The sequence below is a fragment of the Phyllostomus hastatus genome, unplaced genomic scaffold (genome assembly GCF_019186645.2).
Source record: "Phyllostomus hastatus isolate PE091 unplaced genomic scaffold, TTU_PhHast_1.1 phas_scaffold_129, whole genome shotgun sequence".
Lineage (NCBI taxonomy): Eukaryota > Metazoa > Chordata > Mammalia > Chiroptera > Phyllostomidae > Phyllostomus > Phyllostomus hastatus.
In genome coordinates, this window is record NW_025334009.1 from 29,596,220 (window position 1) to 29,617,962 (window position 21,743).

General features: G+C 38.1%; 1 protein-coding gene across 2 annotated transcripts in view; it reads left to right on the top strand.

The window, feature by feature from the left end:
- DNAJC13 (DnaJ heat shock protein family (Hsp40) member C13) overlaps positions 1–21,743 on the top strand; it is a 108,401-nt gene that overhangs the window by 71,056 nt on the left and 15,602 nt on the right. For both annotated transcript variants that reach the window (XR_006787779.1, XM_045856817.1), the window contains exons 36-48: positions 977–1,112; positions 3,417–3,601; positions 4,014–4,088; positions 5,132–5,251; positions 6,247–6,426; positions 7,129–7,296; positions 9,335–9,448; positions 11,115–11,231; positions 13,633–13,810; positions 16,014–16,105; positions 17,751–17,850; positions 19,041–19,115; positions 19,332–19,444. Coding sequence is in view for 1 of the 2 variants with exons in the window: in XM_045856817.1 (XP_045712773.1) it covers positions 977–1,112; positions 3,417–3,601; positions 4,014–4,088; positions 5,132–5,251; positions 6,247–6,426; positions 7,129–7,296; positions 9,335–9,448; positions 11,115–11,231; positions 13,633–13,810; positions 16,014–16,105; positions 17,751–17,850; positions 19,041–19,115; positions 19,332–19,444 (1,653 nt within the window). In the remaining variant the exon portion in view is untranslated. The remainder of the gene's footprint in view (positions 1–976; positions 1,113–3,416; positions 3,602–4,013; positions 4,089–5,131; positions 5,252–6,246; positions 6,427–7,128; positions 7,297–9,334; positions 9,449–11,114; positions 11,232–13,632; positions 13,811–16,013; positions 16,106–17,750; positions 17,851–19,040; positions 19,116–19,331; positions 19,445–21,743) is intronic.

The following is a 21,743-nucleotide window of genomic DNA, read 5'->3' on the forward strand; positions in this document are numbered from 1 at the left end:
CATTTTACATCAAAAGCTTAGCACAGTTTTGAGAAAATTTTAGCAATTCAGATTCATCTGGAAGAGAGAACAATCAAGACAGGAAGAACTTTGGAGTCAGCGTTACATTGCTAGGATTGACCCTCCAGACGTTGTAGTGCCCCATAAAGCTGCAGCAGCACACGCGACATTGCCCAGGCGTGAGCGCACAGACCCGGGAACGTGAAATAGTGCAGTAGTCTGTGTGTGCGCGGCTTTAGGGTTTTGATCTGGGCATCTTCGCTCTGTCACCAGCTGACTGTGACTCAAGGACAAGTAATTTAATGTCTGAAAAACGAGGATAATAATACATACTTCACATGGCTGTTTGGAGGATTAACAGAGGTAATGTTTGTAAAGCACTTAGCACAGGGCCTGCCATAGTACTCAGTGAAACTCTTACCATAATTGTTTTTATAATAACTCAAACTATCTCTAGTGTGTAGCAGTTTAATGTAATTCTTACGGTATAAATCAGTGTGGAAGTCATTTTCAGTAAATGGTATTGAGATCATTGAATAGCTCTTGAGGGGGGAAAGTTTCACCTTAAAAGTGTACCAGCTAAATTACAGTTGGAATGAATTTCTTTTTTAAAACAATTTATTTATTTTTGTCCTTACCTGAGGACATGCTTACTGATTTTAGAGAGAGGGGAAGGGAGGGAGAGAGAGGAGAGAGACGTCCATCAGTTGCCTCTCTGAAGTGCCCAAACAGGGACTGGACTGGCATCCTGGTCATGTGCCCTGACCGGGAATCAGACCCGCGAGCTCTTCTTTCATGGGATGATGCCCCAACCCACTGAGCCACATCAGCCAGGGCTGGAATGAATTTCTTAATGTAAAAAAAATAATAATAATAATAAAGAAGTTATTGGTAAAATAAAAACCAGCTATGTTCTCTTTTAGTTGTGATTTGAGATGTTCCATATTAAAAGTAAATTATCTTCGGTTACATGCAGGATATGTTTGAAAAAGTAAATAAAGCATATGAATTTTTATGTACCAAATCAGTAAAAATAGTGGATGGACCAGATCCAGAGAACATAATTTTAATTCTGAAAACACAGAGCATTCTCTTCAATCGTCATAAAGAAGGTAAGGCATGTGTTGTTTTAGAATTTTAATTTACCTTCCAGCTAATTCTACTATGTTACTTGTTTCTATAGCATATTTTAATATATTTATAATGGTTATTGCAAAAGGTTCTTGTAATTGTATTTTAGATACAGCAGAAGAGTAGTTTTTCATAGGAAGGCCCAAAATGTTATTTTATACCTCCCACTCCCTAGCTGTGTCTTAAAATATTTTGCATTTCCAGCAAGGTTTCATTATTTCTTCCTGAAGGATACCTCCACTCTGTGGAGGTACTTGGCTATTTTTATGTTCAGATATTTAGCAGCAGACATATTAAATGACATCAAAAATGGATCTGTGGTGTTTGGTTCAAGGGTCACTCGGTGTTAGATCTCCTGTGAAATACGATACCTGCCGTGACGCCCAGTGCCTCTAAGGTGGGAAATGTGAGAGTGTTTTGGTCTTTTCGAAGCAATAGAAACTTTTCAAACAATCATATATTCCTTATCACACCACTTACTCCCTGTGGTAGCTGTTACACCCCTCAGTTTGAGAAACACTGCTGTAGATTAAATAGTTGTGATAGCGGGGTGCAGGGTTATTGGGGACTGCCAGCATGCCGGCAGGGCCGTTCGCAGTAGCCCTGCCAGTGGCAGGCAAAGAGCTGGGGCCATGTGGAAAACTTGTAGGACTTTGCGGTGCGGATTAGGTTCAGTATGGCAGGTGTCCATTGACTTGGGAACGGCACTGGACCCACGGCACCAAGCAGGCGATCCATTTGCTCTACAGGGTGATGTGGGGAAAGAAGGAAGGCAGGACAGGGCATCTGACACAGGCAGGTGCAGTGTTGGGTAACTGAAGACAAGTGGCGTTGCAGTCCATGTACGTGCTGGAGGGAAGAGCGAGGGGATCCAGCAGTGGGTCGTTAGAGAATAGTGACTGCGTCACTTGTGTGTGTGAAGTGAACAGAACACATTTGTGAGCATTTAGTCATATGACATTTATTACAAGTCAGATTGAGTTCAAAGGTGTCATTTTCTGAACCATTAGTTATTTTTTAATGACTAGCAACTCTAGTAGCCACAAGGTACACTTGTGGCTTATCAATGATTTGTCATCAAGGTCAGAATGTTTTTTTCAGGATGTGTTTTATACTTTTTCAAGGGGGGTTTATACCCAGTGAGTTTTGAGGTGGGGACCTAATCTGATAGGCTTAAAATTTATTCACTATGCTTTTTTTGCCAAATATAGGCATGTATGTGTTAGGATTACTAGGACAGGTTGCAGCGGACTTTTTAAAAAAAATCACTTTAAATATGAGGTCATTTAGGGCAGATTATTGGTCAGAAGTAAAAGTTTCATGTTGATTTCAAGAAGGATTATTAGGCACTTATAAAGTCACAGCCAATAATTTGCATATTCCTGCCTTACAGGTTAGTGGAAAGAACAGAGCAGTTAGGTACCTGTACATTTCAGCTTTCTCTTTAAAATTTATGAACACATGGAACTAACGAAATACAGTTAATGAGTTATTTCTACCTTGTATTTCTAGAACAGATTATATTCAGTATTTTTGAATGTTCATTTTACAATAACTGGTGAAAAGAAAGAAAAGTACACTTATTATTCAGAAAGTAGAATATAGAATATTCACTCTTGCCCTGGCTGATGTGGCTCAGTGGATTGAGCATTGGCCTGCGGACCAAAGGGTCTCCAGTTCTATTCCCAGTCAGGGCACATGCCTGGATTGTGGGCCAGGTCCCCCAGGGGCACATGAGAGGCAACTGTACATTGATGTTTCTCTCCCTCTCTTTCTCCCTCCCCGCTCTAAAATAAATAAATAAAATCTTTTAAAAAAATAATTCACTCTCATTTAAATCAGATGTCTCTCACTATCTCTTTTCTTTATAAAGTATGAACATCACAGTTGTTAATACAGTCTTTGGTGTGCTGGCTATGTCTTGCTGTCTATGATTGGGAGAAAAGTTACGAGGATCACAGGGACAGTGTAGAAGTAAATACTCTGCAGAGGATCAGAACCATTACACACTAAATTCAGTTAATATACCAGAAAATATTCTAGTAGTGGAAACATTTTAGAGAATCAAGCAAACCAAGTTTTCTAGAAAAGATCCAAGGGATCTATACTTGTTTTAATTTCTTTTTATAAACTAGAATTAGGAGACATTTAAGATGCTGAATATTTTATCCTTTTTTTTTTTTAAGGCACCATAACTGAATAGTGTCAAAATCAACTAAAGTCATGGTATGGTCAGTTTTTGTTTTGTTTGTTGTTCTCCCAACACTAACCTTTGGTTGTTTCAGATTTGCAGCCTTACAAATATGCAGGATACCCCATGCTAATCAGGACTATAACAATGGAAACTTCAGATGACCTCCTTTTCTCGAAAGAGTCACCTTTGTTGCCTGCTGCTGTAGAGCTAGCTTTCCACACTGTCAACTGCTCCGCCCTCAATGCCGAAGAGCTCAGAAGGGAAAATGGGATCGAGGTAACATGGAGTGACCTTTGTGTTTGCCTTCACACCAGTTCAGGCACATTGTACAACTCTTGGCAATAAGAGTTGCCAAGTACAAACGGAGTTGACACAGTTTGTTTAATATGCCAACAGATAACAGTGTTATATTTCCTATATTCTAGTAAAAATTAAAGGTAGAAATGGAGCTTTATTTCATAATGTATACTGGAGAGCTGAATATTGTTTATAAAGTATCTTATTGAGACCATTTAAAAAGAAACTTTTTAAAGAGTCCTTTGTTATTTATTTAACAGATGTTGATTGAACAAACATTCACTTACCAAGTGTCTAATATTCAAAGGTTATTCATACTTATTTCTCCCAGAAAAGGCTTTTCAGTCTTCAAGTAGAATGGGAGCTTAATGGCTGACTTCTTTCTCTGCAGGTGTTGCAAGAGGCATTTAGTCGCTGTGTGGCTGTCTTGAATCGTTCTAGTAAACCAAGTGACATGTCAGTACAGGTGAGGCTGAAACATTTGGTTCCAAGCAAATTACACTATGCCTTTATTTAAGGCTTCAGCATCTATGAAAACCACTCAGAGGGCTCATTAAACCATAGTTTCTGAGCATCACCTACCCTGCCCACGGAGTTTCTGATTCAGTGGGTCATGTGGGGCCCTGAGAATATACTTGGTTATTCAGATTCTCAGGTAATAATGATGGTCTGTGTGTCACACTTTAAGAACTACTGCACTAAATCACTTGTGATCTGTTGGCTTTTTTATTTTCTTCAAGTACAGAATATTATACTGAACCCTTATATCCCCATTACCTGGTTTCGAATATTTGCTGTTTTGCCATTCTTATTTCACTGATCTTTCACCTCCTTCTCTGATTTCCTTTTCTGCCTCCCTCCCCATCCCTGGTATTTTAATTGGCCCACTTTCTGTTATGATTATAATAGTTGAATTCTTTGATAGGACATCCATCAAGAATTCATTAAGATCATTGTAAAATGCACCTCTTTTGTGACCCTTTGTTTATGCCAGCAAAATTTAGAATACACTTATAAAACAATTGAGTACAGGCTTTTTGAGTTTCATCTTCTACTTTGAAATGTAGTACATAAATAGAATTATGATTCTACAATGTTAATAAGCTGGAAAAAATATTTTAATCCAGAGGTCAGCAAATGTTTTAATAAAGGTCCAGAGAGTAAACATTTGAGGCTTTTAGTCTACATACAATCTCTGTTGAATATTTTTATGGTGGTGTTTTTTTAGTAACTTTTAAAATGTAAAAACCCATTCTTAGCTCCCTGGTCATACAATGACAGACCGTGGTCAATTTGGCCCGTGTTCCGTAGTGGCCGTGCTGGGACAGCCCTCATCCATAGGGAGTCTGAACCAGAAGTACTCGTGGTTTAATAGAAGTAACCTGTTCAATGTTGGAGCATTATATATACTGTTAAGCATTATTCACAAATCTTGGCTGATTTGACTCCCATTGTCTTAAGGAATACGCATGTGACTCTCCCCCACCCCGCCATCGGTGTTGTCTGCAGGTGTGTGGGCACGTAAGCAAATGCTACAGTGTGGCTGCTCAGTTTGAAGAATGCCGAGAGAAGATCACAGAGATGCCTGGCATCATCAAGGACCTCTGCCGGGTGCTGTATTTTGGCAAGGTAGAGTTCGTCTTTCATGCTTTCTGGGTAGTCGGCAGTGGGTTTTCTTTTTAAGGAGCCAGTCTCCAATTTATAAACAAATTGTTTTTTTCCCCCAAATTATTTGTAAGTTAATTATTTGGATCTCTAATAGCATTTTTCACAGAAGCCTTGCTGTAAATGAAGGCTTTCGTTCCTAAGCTGACCCACAAAGAATGGGACTAGACTGACATATTTAAAGAGAAGTGGGTCTCTTCTCTTTACTGATACTGATACACCTAAGTACACTGGCGTGTGAGTTTCTGCAAATGCCTTCTGAGCCTTAAAAGAAGGGCAGGGCAGAAAGGGAGAAGACTAGACTGAATACATCTACTGAAAGGGAAGGACCACACTCGTGAAACCTGGAACCTGGGCAAGTCACTGCCGCGTGGGAGAGTCTTCACGGACCTGAGAGCTCGCTGTTCCCTCCTGCTGGGCCCTGCTGAGGGCAGCAGAGAGGGGGAGTGACTGGACAGAGTGAGGGTTGTGTGGGAAGAGAAGAGGACTGGGGTGCTGGTCCTGACTAGGCTATCCAGGAGTAAGGGATCTGATGAAAATGTGTCCTCAGCTGTATTTACCTGATGCCCTTAGAAGTATTTAGTAAGAATAAACTCTCATCTAAAGAAGTAGATTTGTACACCTGCACTAAAGATACTGATACACGTAAGTACACTGGCATGTGAGTTTCTGCAAATGCCTTGTCACTGTTTTAAAAAATTGAAAATTCAAGAAATGAAATGAAGAAAACTATTGCCAAGTCTTTGAACACTAGCCTCAAAGATAGTTATTCTGTTTTGTCACAGGGTCACTTTAATTTTAGGCTTTGAAGGATATAGGATTCAGATTTAAATTGAAAATGGAAATGTAAGAGGAGGTAAATATTTTGCATTATAAGATAACTAGCTTGACATGAATCCAATTTCTCTTAGGAGCTTCTTTTAACTCTGTGATTAATTTCATTATTCTTATTCTCACAGAGTATTCCACGGGTGGCCGCTCTTGGGGTTGAGTGTGTCAGTTCTTTTGCTGTGGATTTCTGGCTACAGACACACCTATTTCAGGCTGGAATCCTGTGGCATATGCTTGGTTATCTGTTTAATTATGACTACACACTAGAAGAGAGTGGCATTCAGAAAAGTGAAGAAACCAACCAGCAGGTAACTTTAATATTGAATCTGAACCCAAACCATAGGTTTGTGTGAAGCAAAGCTTCAGCTATCCAGAATCCCTATAAACTGTTTTATGAGATAACTAGGTTTATTGCTCTTTAAGCCCCCAAACTTTTTTTTTATCCTAACCACTTATACTGGAAGGATTCAAGACAAGAGAATTTGTAGTAGCAAATACTGGGAATAACTTAATCTTTTCTTGATTACTCAACGTCACCTTTATAATTGCAAAATTATGGTTTTGTAATACAGGGAAATATAACAATACTTTTGAGACTAGCCCCCTCAAACATTTTAGTACTTACCTGAATTTTACACACATTTTTTTCTCTCTTCCCTGTTTATTCTCATTCATCATTCATATTATTGTCAGTATGTGCCTTTAGCAGTCAAATATTCCTGCCCGTTCTCTTCCCCAACCAATCCCAAAATGCACTTCTTCCAGTTATCTACGAGATACTGTTTTGGTATAAATGAGTTCATAGATGCTGATGGTCCTTTGTATAAATAAAAGAGTAAGGTCTTATGCATAAACTCATTTTAACATCAGTGTTGGGGACTCTTGTATCTTTCTTGGTTGTTTGCTCTCTGCTTTTTAAATATGTTCCATACAGTTTGAGTTTATAAAGTCATTGGGTTATCTGTGTAAGATAACAGAGCTACTTTAATGTCTTAATTTTTTTTAAACAGGAAGTAGCAAACAGCCTTGCCAAAATGAGTGTCCGTGCTCTTAGTCGCCTTGGAGGGTATCTGCCAGAGGAGCAAGCAACCCCAGAAAATCCAACCATACGGAAAAGTTTATCTGGCATGCTGACACCTTACATTGCTAGGAAACTGGCTGTGGCCAGTCCTACGGAGGTATGTGCTTCAGAGGTAGCCTGGGTTTTTATGAGTTTGGATGAATATTGCTGTAGGGAACCTAGAATTTGAAAATGTGTACATGCTTATTCCCTCAACCAAGAAACTTGTTTTACTGTGAATCGATGCTAATGATACATCCTCTCTGTAAGCCCAGTGTTTCCATTAAGTATAAATACACTTCACATTCCTCAGTTGTGGTGCCACCCTGATTCTCTTAGCCAACCTTGGTTGGGTCTCAAAAAGACAGGCAAGAGAGCAGACACGGAAGGGTGTTTTATATCGTGCGAGGACTGGGAGTCAGGAGACCTGAAGTCTATTTTTAGCTGTTTTTCATAGGGTATAACTTACTTAGATGCAAGGTTGAAATCCTAAAAGTACCGTATTTTTCAGGCCATACGACAACTAGGTTTTAGAGGAGGAAAGTAGGAAAAAAGTTTTTTGAAGCAAAAAATGTGGGAAAATATTTAATCACATAAATAACATAATATTTCACCAATGTAAATATAACATTACATTTAGACTATAAGACACACCCTCATTTTCCATCCAAATTTGGGGGGAAGTGTGTCTTACAGTCTGAAAAATACAGTAAATACGAACACACACACATGCATTAAGGACAAAAATGAGATTAACGTTGGCAGGTCTCCCAACTCGTTTGGCCTCTTTTGTGGGGATCACTGAGAACAGTGTACCAAGGCAGCATTGGAAAATTAACCTACAGAAATCCATTAAATAGAGTACTGGGAAGCCTTAGATTGTGTTTTTAGAGTTCACAAGTGGCGTATCTGTGACTGAGTCCGTCTGATCGGGACTGTGTTTCAGTGCTGGGCACTGCTTTCTGGTGCCCCAGGACAGGAGAGGGGGCTTTAGATGTCACTCTGGGTCTTCGTTCTTTTTCTGGACTTTGCATTTTCTAATGTGGTAAGTTTTGCTGACTGGAAGTGTTCTTCCCAGAAATACTAGCAAATTGTTAATTAACTACTGTAGGAAAACAAACAAACAAAAAAGTAGCATTTCAAAATCTTAGCCTGAATGTCATCTGGATTTATTAAATGCTTATTTTAAACTGCTAGTTCTCAAAGTTTTACAGTTTTCCCAGTGATATATTTTTTCAGTCATTTAACATTTTGAAAACAAGATTTGGATGTTGTTGTATAAGATGGAGGTAATAACGTACTGTTTTCCTCCTCACAAAGAACTCTGTAAAGGAAAATGTTTTTTACTAAAACGTGTAGAGAGTTAAAAGTCGATATGTATATTTACTGTCGAGGAGAGCTAGACAGTGGGAAAGCACATTGGGCAGGGGGCAGTCATAAGCTATGTCTGCAGAACTGCTTACTGCACTTTTCAGTTAGGGCTTGGCCAACAAGGCCGGAACTGGCTCTCTGCCCGTACATTTTATTTCCCTTCCTCGGAGTATGTTTCGTAAAGACTTAGATTTTGTTTTCAAATATTTGTGTCTTAAGTTATATTTACTGTTTATTAAATGCTTTAACATAAAATATCTTGTGTGAATTTTACCAAAGCAGAGTCAGTGTTAAGAATGTGAAGTCAGGCCCTGGCCAGGTAGCTCAGTTGGTTAGAGCCTCGTCCTGATACACCAAGGTTGTGGGTCTGATCCCTGGTCAGGGCACATACAAGAATCAACCGATGGATGCATAAATAAGTGGAACAACAAATCGATGTCTGTCTGTTTCTCTCCCCCTTCTCCCTCCCCTTTCTCCCTCTCTTCCTTTGCTTCTCTAAAATCAATTTTAAAAAAATTAAAAACAATGTGAAGTGAAACATTCAAATGTGAATCTCATTTTCACCACTTAAAGATTGTGAGACCTGGGGCAAATAATTTGCCCTTTTTCAGCCTTGATTTGTCTCTGCTGCAAATGGATGTTACCAAACTTGTTAGAATTATTGAGGTCCTTACTGTTGAGCTCCATTATACCTAAGGTGCCTATTACAAATGTAATAGACAGTTTTAATAAATGATAACTTCAATATTTGTTCTAAATGCTACAAAACTTATACTGTTTCCTAGATTTTGAAGATGCTTAACAGCAACACAGAGAACCCCTATTTGATATGGAACAACTCTACAAGGGCAGAACTACTTGAATTTCTTGAATCTCAACAAGAAAACATGATTAAAAAAGTATGTTATTGTATTATGGGTTTCTTGGGTGATTTACTCTGATGGAATCTCTGGAAATGTAACTTAGTATTGACAGAACAGAAGTCTGTTGTTTCTCCACTTGGTGTTAATCAAGCCTATAGCGTTTTGCCACCTAATATTTGGTCCATATAAGAACACTTCTTGTTGTACTTAATACCTTAGGAATTTTTTATTGTTTTTGTAACCACTTACATATAGCTATCTTCTATTTTAACCAAGCCCTCCTTTAGTTGTTCTCTTTAACCTCTTTTCCCCAGTAAATCAAAGTTGCTTTTTGGTTTCAGAATTGAATAATTTCTCCTAGCCTGACAGCTTCTAGTGGGGAATCTGTTAAACCGTTAAAAAACAACAACAAACAGTAGGATGGGAAATCAGGAGAAAGCCTGGATAATGCATACCCTAAATGGTTGAATCTTGGTGGTTTAAAAGATAATGCTTGTTAATTTGGTGTTTGTTAAAGGGTAACTGTCCCTGTTATGTCCTCAATTATTCAAAATTTGTTTTTCGAACTCATTTTATGATAGTCATTCAGAACTCTTTATAGATGGAAGTGTTGAGAATTGCAAAGCTGGGAGAAATAAGTCTTGCATTTCTATGTGTCATCGTTGTTTTACCAGAAAAGACATACAACATCTTCTCTCCCTGACCAGTATGGTTCAGTTGATTAGGCATCATTCTGCAAAGTCAAAGGTCACCAGTTCGATTCCCAGTCAGGACACATGCCTGGGTTACGGGTTAGGTCTTCAATTAGGGCTCATGTGAGAGGCAACAGATCAATGCTTCTCTCTCACATTGATGTTTCTCTCCCTCTCTTTCTCCCCCTCTCTCTAAAAATAAGTAAAATCTTCTCAAAAAACCTCTTTTTCTTTCTTTAGCACTTTACAGTTTATTGTATACTTTTACATATTATATTAGCACAACCTAAACTGTATATTCATTGGGACTTTTTTTTCCTCCTGTTCCTCTTTTCTCTCCTTTTTCATTAAATGGAAAGTCTTCTTGATTTGTCAGCCTATTTATTCAGAGATGCTGTTTTCCAGCACTTTATTTGATATAGTGCTTTTTTTAAAAATAAATTTTTAAAAAGATTTTACTTATTTATTTTTTAGATAGGGAAGGGAGGGAGAAAGAGAGAGAGAGAGAGAGAAACATCAATGTGCTGTTGCTGGGGGTCGTGGCCTGCAACCCAGGCATGTACCCTGACTGGGAATTAAACCTGCAACACTTTGGTTCGCAGATATAGTGCTTTTTAAAACCAGTCCAAATATGTTCATTTCTTAGCTCTCACCCCACATCTGACTAGGCCCAATGTCTGCTGAGTGGAGTGAGGAGAGCCACGTGCTGTACTTGCTTCATGAACACCAGTGCCAGGATATTTCCTTGGCTGGCCTCCGTGATCTTTTGAAACTTTAACATGAGTTATAATAGTCATCTTTGGACTAGAAATAACAATTTCATGCCTATTCCATTTGTAACGAGTGCTGTATGTTTATCCCATCACATTTGTTTTCTCTCTCTGGAAAATGAATGGATCTTTTAAGTTATTTATCTGTAAAGTTGTTAAGCTGAATATGGGTAGATTTTTATGAACCAGACAATAATGATTCTGGTTGCTATCTAACAGTTTATTTTCTTTTTTAAAAAGGGTGATTGTGACAAAACTTACGGATCAGAATTTGTCTATAGTGATCATGCCAAAGAACTTATAGTAGGTGAGATTTTTGTTCGGGTGTATAATGAAGTCCCTACTTTCCAGCTAGAGGTAAGCTGTCTACTTTTAGTTTTATCTGATACTTTTGCTCATTTGTTATTGAAAGCTACTAGTTTATCACACTGTATATATTGAAGTAATTCCTGTTCTTTGCCAAATACTATATATACCACCCTGGTATGTGATGGGCTGACCATTGATAACTTATGAGCCTCTTTATTTTGAATGTTGAAGAATTTAAGTTTGTTGATTCATTCATAAGAATTTATTCCTTGCCCAGCTATTTTTTATGTTATGTGCTTGTCATGTATATATGTCTCAGTTTATGGAAGTGCCAGGCCATTCACACACTCAACTCCGTTGTGTAGAATGTCACATCACTATATATAGAAGTCCTGCTCTGGCCAGTGATTAAAAGAAAATAAGAAAATACATGTGGAAACAAAGATTTTTTTTTAATTTTAATCTTTGTTCAAGTACAGTTTTCTCCCTTTTACTCCCATTCCAGCCCACCCACCCAACCCTCCTTACTTCCCTCCCATTACCACCCTCCCCCTAGTTTTTGTCCATGTGTCCTTAAATTTGTTCCTGTAAACCCTACCCATTCTCCCCTGAAATTCCCTCTTCTCTCCCCTCTGGTCACTATCAGCCTGTCCTCTATTTCAGTGACTTTGGTTATATTTGGCTTGCTTGTTTGTTTTGTTGTTTAGGTTCCTGTTAAAGGTGAGATTATATGGTATTTGTCTTTCACTGCCTGGCTTATTTTGCTTAGCACAATGCTTTCTAGCTCCATCCAAGCTGTTGCAAAGGGCAGGAGCTCCTTCTTTCTTTCTGCTGCATAGAATTCCATTGTGTAAATGTACCATAGTTTTTTGATCCATTCATTTACTGATGGGCATCTAGGTTGCTTCCAGCACCTAGCTATTGTAAATTGTGCTGCTATGAACATCGGGGTGCAAAGGTTCTTTTGTATTGGTGTTTTAGTGTTCTTAGGATATAGTCCTAGCAATGGAATTGCTGGATCAAAAGGCAGATCCATTTTTAGTTTTCTGACGAAGTTCCATACTGCTTTCCATAGTGGTTGTACCAGTCTGCAGTCCCACCAACAGTGCACTAGGGTCCCCTTTTCTCCACAACCTCTCCAACACTTGTTGTTTGTTGCTTTGTTTATGATGGCCATTCTGACTGGTGTGAAGTGGTATCTCACTGTGGTTTTAATTTGCATCTCTCTGATAGCTAGCGATATTGAACATCGTTTCATGTGTCTTTGGATCTTCTGTATGTCCTCCTTAGAGAAGTGTCTGTTCAAATCCTTTGCCCATTTTTTATTTGTGTTACTTGTCTTCTTAGAGTGGAGTCATGTAAGTTCTTTATATATTTTGGAGATTAAACCCTTGTCTGAGGTATCATTGGCAAATATGTTTTCCCATACAGTTGGTTCTCTTTTTATTTTGATACTGTTTTCTTTAGCTGTGAAAAAGCTTTTTATTTTGATGAGGTCCCATTTGTTTATTCTTTCCTTTATGTCCCTTGCTTTAGGAGACATGTCAGTAAAAAAGTTTCTGTGTGAAATATCTGAGATTTTCCTACCTACGTTGTCTTCTAGAACAAATGGTGTCACAGTTTATATTTAAGTCTTTTATTCACCTTGAATTTATTTTTGTATAAGGTGTAAGTTGGTGCTCGAGTTTCATTTTTTTGCATGTGGCTGTCCAGTTCTCCCAACACCATTTGTTGAAGAGGCTATTTTTATTCCATTTTGTTAGATTTTTTTTTTTTTTAGAAGATGGTTGAGGGCACACCAGCTCATCTCTTGTGAATATCCTCAGTCACTTCCGGGAGCAAATGAGCTTGGTTTTCTTCTTAGTGCTTGGGGATCATGTAGACTATTTTGTTATATGGTGTTTTGTTTGTTTGTTTTTTGTGGGGATGGCAAGGAGGATTTGGTGATTGATCTGTAAGGAGGGAAGAAATGAAACTTTGTAGAGAGTAAAAGACTTTACTCTTTGCAAAAAAGGAATTTTCTAAACCATAATGTATATTATTTAGCTGTTAAGGAGAGAATTCAGTGATTTGTAAAGTTTCTTTGAAAACCGTCCTTTGAGTTTATATCCTAAGTATATATTGTTTTTAAATACAACCAAATTATAGAAGTTACATTTGGCAAAGAGAAGAAACATTCTAATCTCAGAATTGTTACACCAAAGTACTGATGGGAATGTATCTGCTCTCTAATGTACTGGGGTAGAAAATGTCGAGAAACACCTTGTAATGCTACTGGGTTTTGTCCCCCCTGCCCATTTTTATTCCATAATTATATTTATGTGTATATATGATTTAATCACCTCCCTAGTTTGAATTTTTATTGTTTTATTGTTTGTTGTTTTGCTCTGGAGTCTTTGTTATAAGTTATTTCTGCACTTGTCTTTAAATATATCCCCATTCTACTTAGGTTCCAAAAGCGTTTGCTGCAAGTCTCTTGGATTACATAGGCTCCCAGGCCCAGTATCTTCACACCTTCATGGCTATCACACATGCTGCAAAGGTGGAGTCAGAGCAGCATGGAGACCGCTTGCCGAGAGTGGAAATGGCTTTGGAGGCTCTGAGAAACGTCATAAAATACAACCCAGGTGTGTGACTGTACCCTTGATCTGTAAGGTGCTTACAAGAGGACCCCCAAAATTCCAATTCTTGGTATTATCAGCATTAACTGGGTTATAATGCTGTACTTGGTATAACATTAAGAGGAATTGACCCCATAACATTTTTACCTATAAACAGTAGGCTGGACAGAGAGGTCAGTGCACCATGTTTATAAGAATCTCAGTGGGTTGAAAGGCAGAATAACCTGACAGTATAAAATTTCAAATTGATGACATAGTTGATATACCAAGTGTAAGTGCCTAAATTAGATGGATTAGATGATCTAAATGCCATGTGCATATGGGCACTCAGTTTTTTTTAAGTATTTTCTTCTGTCTTTTTTAAAAAAGATTTATTTCCTAAAGCAAGGGGAAGAGAGAGAGAAAGAGAGGGAGAGAAACACCAACGTGAGAGAGAAACACCGATTGGCCTCTCACAGGTGCCTGGACCGGGGACCAAACTCGGGTCCAGGCATGTGTCTTGACCAGAAATCACCTGTGACCTTTCGCTTTACAGGAGGATGCCCAGTCAGCTGAGCCACACCGGTCAGGACTGGGCATTCACATTTTTCAAAAACTGCCTAAAGTTTTTGGTATATAAAATTTGAAGTAATGACAGTGTGAGGATTTTTATTTTTAACATCTTTAAGAGGACATTTCCAAAAACATTACTATTCTACGTGACTCCAGGGGAGATAGATGAGTGAAAATCTGAATGCTTCTTCCAATTCTAGCTATGATAAGAAATAGAGAATATAAAACCTAAAACAGAATGAATTGAATGTCAGTGACTTTTAACAATTATCTTTCAGGTACTTTTTTGCTCTTTTTGGTATATATTACAGTACTGTTAAAATTCCGACTTTTTGTTTATTGCCAACAAATTATTCAACTAAAACAACAGTAATTAGCCCTGGCTGGCGTAGCTCAGTGGATTGAGCACGGGCTGCGAACCAAAGTGTCGCAGGTTCGATTCCCAGTCAGGGCACATGCCTGGGTTGCAGGCCATGACCCTCAGCAACCGCACATTGATGTTTTTCTCTCTCTCTTTCTCCCTCCCTTCCCTCTCTAAAAATAAATAAATAAAATATTAAAAACAGCAACAACAACAGTAATTAAGTATTATTAGGAGAATTAGTCACTTTCAGGGTGCATTGGGATGTCATTAAAGGCAGTGTTATAAAGTCTGAAGAAAACTTTTTCTATTGTTTGGAGTTGGCACAGTAGAATGTTACTAGTGGTGTAGTAGGTACAAAGTAGTTGCAGCAGAGCAAGTCACTGATTTGGAACTTGCTAACACCAAGGAAGGGCTTACACAGAGACTGCATTTTGGTGGCAGGTATAAATTTTATGTACTGGGATCACAAGTTCACTTTAGAAGCATGGTTTATGTGATGTCAGTGTATTTATGATCATTCTTACCTGTTAAGAAGTGGTTTAAAAATGAACTTAAAAGCACTCTATTTATAGAATATTTTCAGGTCCTTTAGGTTGAGGCATTGTAGTGGCTTATCTTATGAGGCCTCAAAAGATTACAAATTATACTGTATGTTTTACTGCCATATAGTGAAAAGAAATACATGTTGAACAAAATCTTAATGACCTGTTTTTGAATCTTAATCTTTGTTTTATTGACAACAAAGTGGTGGCGAATATGTGGGATTGGGATTTAAGGTGGGTAGGCATGGAAATGCCATTCAGTTTTCCATATTTTCACAAGTAACCTCTAAATATGCATATCAGTTGTTGGTTTGTAATGTAGTTCTCAACCAGCAGAGTTCTAACCCAGTCTTATTAAAGTCCAAGTGACTTTACATTTTCCTGAAACATAGGCGAGGGTGCAGTGAGGGTGGGTAGCAGCTCTAAGATCTAAGGATAAAGTATAATTACCACCTTATACCTTTTAATTTTGAGTTGTAGTTGATAAATTTTTGTTTTTAGCCTGAGGCTAAGGGTGGGGATGGAAGTGAAAACAAAACAAACATAAGAAACTCGAATAGCTTACTCTTTGCCTAAGATTGACTGCTTCTTAGAAGTACTTTATTCACCTCATGTCACACATGCTGAGGAAAGGTTATCACAGACTTGTAACTGACAGCAAACAACAGTGAGTGTTGGTTTTCTGAAGGTTTGCAATTTAGAACATTTCTAAGAAATAAAAAAAAATAAACATTTTATTCTTATTTCCTAGGCTCTGAAAGTGAATGCATTGGGCACTTTAAATTAATATTTTCTCTTCTTCGAGTCCACGGAGCTGGTCAAGTGCAGCAGTTGGCTTTGGAGGTAAAAGAATGTTGTACTAAAGCATGTTGCCTTTCTACCACTTAATGATACATGGTTTGAGCCTTGGTTAATCTCCATCTGAAGCTGAATGAAAGTTTACATGTATTTTTTGTTATTGTTTGTTTTCATTTTGCCTAGTAAGCCAAGTGAGTAAGTTTTTAAAATTTGAATTAACTTGTTCATTTTGAAGAGCAAATGTTATATAGTATTGTCTAAGGTCATTCTTTTTGTGGTCATTGCCTATTATGCATTAGCACTTGAGATGCATTGTATATTGTCATGCGGTGTGGGTTAAGAAATGGACTTTACTCAGGTGCTCAGAAGCCATGGATCAACAAGAAAGGGTTTCTCTGATTTTTCCATGTTCCCGCAGAGGGATGTTTGAGACCAGGGAGCTCTGCTGGTTACACCCTGGGTTTGTGTTCCAGAGGACACACCCTCTGCCCTCGCCCCAGTTGCTCTCCCTTCTGATGGGTCAAGTACAAAAGCAACCTTTGCAGTGAGGGTACAGGTAGACAACTAGAGTATTATACTGTTATCAGGAGCTGTCCAGGAAAGCCCAATTCCTAAGACCTGTAGGCCTGGGGGTCCAGGAGAAGTTAGAGGTCCGCCTCCAGGAGAAGGGGACCACTGGTTTTCTGGGAGGCTCTTTGAGTGGAGCCTTTTCCTCTGGCAGAAGCAGGCAGTTCCTGGTTACAGGGGGCTTGGTCACTGTCCAGGCAGCCCAGAATGAGCCCCCAGGATAAGTTTTCAGAAGATTGAGCTCATTGTAACACAATTTATTATTTAAAAAAAAAAAAACACAAAACACCAAATTCAACCCTGGAGTAATGGGCTAATGAGTGCTTTAGGAATGATATGTATGACATGTTCTTAGATTGCACTTTTGTTTCAAATAGGTTTTTAATAACAAAAGTGAAATGAGTTAGGAAACTTAAACATGTTCTTTTAATTGAAATACATGCTTCTCTGCTTAATTCCTTCAAGTACTTTGTAACGTTTTAAATAAACACTATTAAATCTAGGATATGTTGCTTTGCGGTGCTTGACCACTTGGTTCAAGTTACGTGACATTGATCTTTAGATGTGTACTGTAAAAGTTAGACTGGAGAGGTCATCCCTTTTGGGGGGGAAATGCTTGTTTCGTTACCATGGAAAGATAGACACAATCTGTTGTTCTGGGCCCTGAAGGCATTTATTTTCTCCCTCTAAAAGCAGTCGAAGTGGTGAGGATCATTGTCTTCCTAACGTGCCCACCCCAGATCTATAATCGGAAAATACTACCGTATTCACCACAGTTCTGGAGCATGTAGGACTGAAAGCTTTTGTAAGCCACGAGATTGTGAATTGTTGCTAAAATATTTGTTAGATCATTATACCTAAATCTTACCTCAAAATTAATAGGAAGCTGATGTACATAATACAGATATGAGCATTACCATTTTTTATTATTTTTCAAAAGCTCAAATAATCAAGCCAATGTTTTAAAATTACTTTTTTCTAAAAATTAAATATTTTGTACTCCAAATATTTTTCTCACTTTCATGAAGTCTTAAATTTACTTAAGTCTGGCCAATTTGACTTAATTTGATTTAGGTCAGAAATTATTTCCAAAACTTTTAACATCCTGTTGATTGACTTACAGGTTGTGAACATAGTGACGTCTAACCAAGACTGTGTCAACAACATTGCCGAGTCAGTGGTTTTGTCCAATTTGTTGGCTCTTCTGCATTCGTTGCCATCGAGTACGTATGTTCACGAGTGGACTTTCAGAAACCGCAGCGTGGCCCACCCGTAGAGGGGAGCCGTTAACAGGCAATGCAAAGCCTCTGCCATACTGTCGTCCATGTTTAGTTTTGGAATATTTCAAGTGGTATTCTTTACATTGGATTTGTCTTCCTAATTATATTGTATCATTAAATTAATATAATTATTTTGCATTTCCCATATCAAAGGTTGAAAGTTGGATATGAGGTACAAAAGCAGAGTGAAGTAACTGAGGATTTTCGGTTCGTTGAGTATAAACTACACATGAGTAATTGAGGATTGACTAATATTCTGTGATTTTATTAAAAAGCATGATTGGTCTTGGATGATAGAAAAAAGTGCTTAAGATAAAAATTACCCTTTGTTCAGCCTACAGTTGAATTCTTCATTATTTTTTCTTTACTGATTTAGTGATGAGATTACTGCCACCAAAATGAGATCAATTTTTAAAAAATATACCAACCTCATTTGTTTTTAATACAGCATGTACTGATTAGTCTTGTTCTCCTGCATGGGGACTTAGCCCAGTCCAGGTAATCGGCCTTTGTTGTTTTAGCCTTGGTCTAATACTTGGCAGCCTCCACCCTCTATGCCAACTCTTTATTTCTGTGGTCAACTGTCTGTCATTGCCATTTGGCTCTGGAAGAATCAAGTCCAGTAGCTCAGTATACTTTGATGACAAGGAGGGGGAGGTGCACAGACCGTGTCCGAGAGGATGCCATTCAGCCTTAGATGGGAATAGTGTATTGTAACTGCTACTTCCTGCTCCTATCTGGAAGATAATAATGGCACCAGATAAAAATCTTAGTTGCCAGATTAGAGTGTCCTCAGGTGTCTGGATGTGAAAAGATTATGTTTGTGCTGTGAGCAGTGTGGTAGGAAGACTGCATAACATATTGGTTATGAATGTGGGCTTTGGAGTCAGACCTCGATACAAAGCCGAGGTATGCCATACATACACTGTATGCGAAACCTTGGACTGGTTAAACTGGACTTCACCTTTTTAATTCATCGCAGGGCCATGATAATGTCTGTCTCGCTGGTTATTGTGAAGATCTAAGTATGAGACCCTGTTCAGAGCACCTAGTTCAGTGCCTGGCACAGAAGTGATACCCAGTAAATGTAAGCTTCCCACTGATGCATTCCTTGAACGTCTCTTCCCCTGCAGGTCGTCAGCTTGTTCTGGAAACTCTGTATGCTTTGACATCAAGTACAAAAATAATCAAAGAAGCAATGGCAAAAGGTAATGTACAGAGTGCTTTGTCATCCAGTTATGCTCAGTAATGATGGAGCTGCTTTGTATGGTATGCAAACTAAAAGAATGCTTTGGAAGGCTTACAGTCTTTTTTTTTTTTAACCAATTGCATTGAGTTAAAATAAGGTTGAAAATAATTCTACTGATTAAGAAAGTTATATTTTTATGTATAGTATAAATACTAATTCTGTTTTTCCTTCATAGGGGCTCTGATTTATTTACTAGATATGTTCTGCAATTCAACACATCCACAGGTTCGAGCCCAAACAGCGGAACTTTTTGCTAAAATGACAGCAGATAAACTAATAGGTCCAAAGGTGAGCACAAAATAGGCTTTTAGAAATTAATTATTAGAGTTCTGTTGCTCTGATACTGATGTCATGAAGTTTACTGAAGTCCAAGAAGGTGAGGATAAGGAAATGTTGATTGGAGAGGTGAGAGGTGGAGCACACCTGATCGTTCCAGTACATTACTAGTTTGAGAGAAATCGTAGTTGGGGCAGCCTGCACTGGTGTTGAGAAGTTTTAAGAGAGTGTTTGGATCATGGTGATAATTGCTTATCTCCCTTGAAGAAAGGACAAAAGTATAGGTAAGTCACGATAGAGGGTACTTCTGCAGAGAATTCCATCCAGACACAGCTGTAGTCAAAGTCTCCTTGTTCAGTAATTAGCTCAGTCACACAGGAAGTGGTGCTTATGAAGCACATCTGTGCCAGCCCCCGAGCAGCAGGGACAGGTGGGAGGGAGCACCATGAGATTAAGGTTCCTGGGCCCCCACTTCCAGAGCCTGATAGGACATCAGTAAAACAGGTGTGACTCAATTATTTTTTTCTTGCCTGATCTCACAATCTAGGTATTGAGAGTCTGTCCCAAGACCTGAAACAGTTGTACTCTGGGAATAAAGTTAATAGTCTGTCATTAATAAAGTTAATAAATGCGGGAAATTACATTTGGATGGCTATAGAAAGAGTCCATGAAAGTATGAATACTGATATTTGACACTGAGTTGTCTTAAAGCTAGAGTTGGGTAGCACATAATTGTAATACTTATTAACATTTTAAATAATGTTAATGTTTTAATTATTTTAATGTTTTATTTAATGTACCTAAATAATGTTTTAGGTACTTAAATAAATATATACTGCTGTTGACTTTGAGCTCTTCAGTAATTTTTAAATACATTACTAATACTAATATAAATACTAATTTTTAAATCTTTAGAAATACATGAGGAACAAATTTTTTCAAGGTGACTATATTTATATTTAAATTTTCTGTATAGGAAAAATGCAAGTGTGGGCTCCTTAGTTGAAAAACTGTTTTGCATCAAGAGATTCTAGAACTGGGGTTAGTAAACTTTCCCCCCGTATTGGTGACAGATTTATTGAGATATAATTGATACACCACACAGTTCTCACATGAAGTATATAATTCAATGATTTTATTATATCTGTGGGCAGCCACAGTCAATTTCAGACCACTTTCATCCACTGGGGGTGGAAAGTACTCTCTTTAGCAGTCACTCCCCTTTCCCCTCCTCCCAGAACTTGGTACCTACTAACTTTCTGTCTCCATGGATTTGCCTAATCTCAGCATTTCATGCAAGAGGAATTTTACAATATGTGGTCTTTTGTGATTGGTTTCTGTCACTTAGGATGTTTTCGAGGTTCATCCATGTTGTAGCAAGTATCTATACTTCATTCCTTTTTGTTGCCAAACAATATTCCATTATATAGATACACCACATTTTGTTTTTTCCATTTATCAGTTGTTGAGCATGTGGATTGTTTCAGCCTTTTAGCTACTCTGAATAATGCTTCTGTGAACATACGTTGACAAGTTTTTGTGTGAATATGTATTTTTATTCTCGGAGTGAAATTTCTGAATCATGTGGTAATGCTAGTTTAACCTTTCAAGGAATTGTCAGACTGTTTTTCAAAGTGGCTGTACCATTTTACATTCCCACCAGCATTGTGAGAGTTCTAATTTCTCCACATCTCTGACACTTGTTATTACGTATCTTTTTTGATTATAGCCATTTTAGTGAGTGTGAGGTGGTAGCTCTTGGTTTTTATTTACATGTCCCTGGTGGCCAGTGACGTTCAGTATCTTCTTATCTGCCCATTGTCCATATGTACATCTTTCTAGACAAGTACCTGTTTACATTTTTTTGCTCATTTTTCAATTGGGCTATTTGTCTTTTTGCTGTTGAGTTGTAATTGTTTTTTATATAGTCTGGACACCAGTCCCTTTCCAGATATGTGATTTGCAAATATTTTGTCCCATTCCATGGATGTCTTTCCATTTTCTTAATGGTGTCTTTTGAAATCCAGACTATCTGTTTCATTGTTCTTATAACTTGTGCTTTTGATGTCATATCTGAGAAACCATTTTCTAAGCCATGGTTACAAAAATCCATACCTGTGTTTTCTCCTGAGTTTTATAGTTTTGGCTCTTATATTTATGTCTTAGACCCATTTGAATGAATTCTTGCACATGATGTGAAGTAGTGGTGAGGCTGGGGAACTTTTTCTGTAAAGGGACACATAGTAAGTCATATAGTAAAACATTTATCCTTTGTGGGTCATGTGATCCCTGCAGATACTCAGCTCTGCCA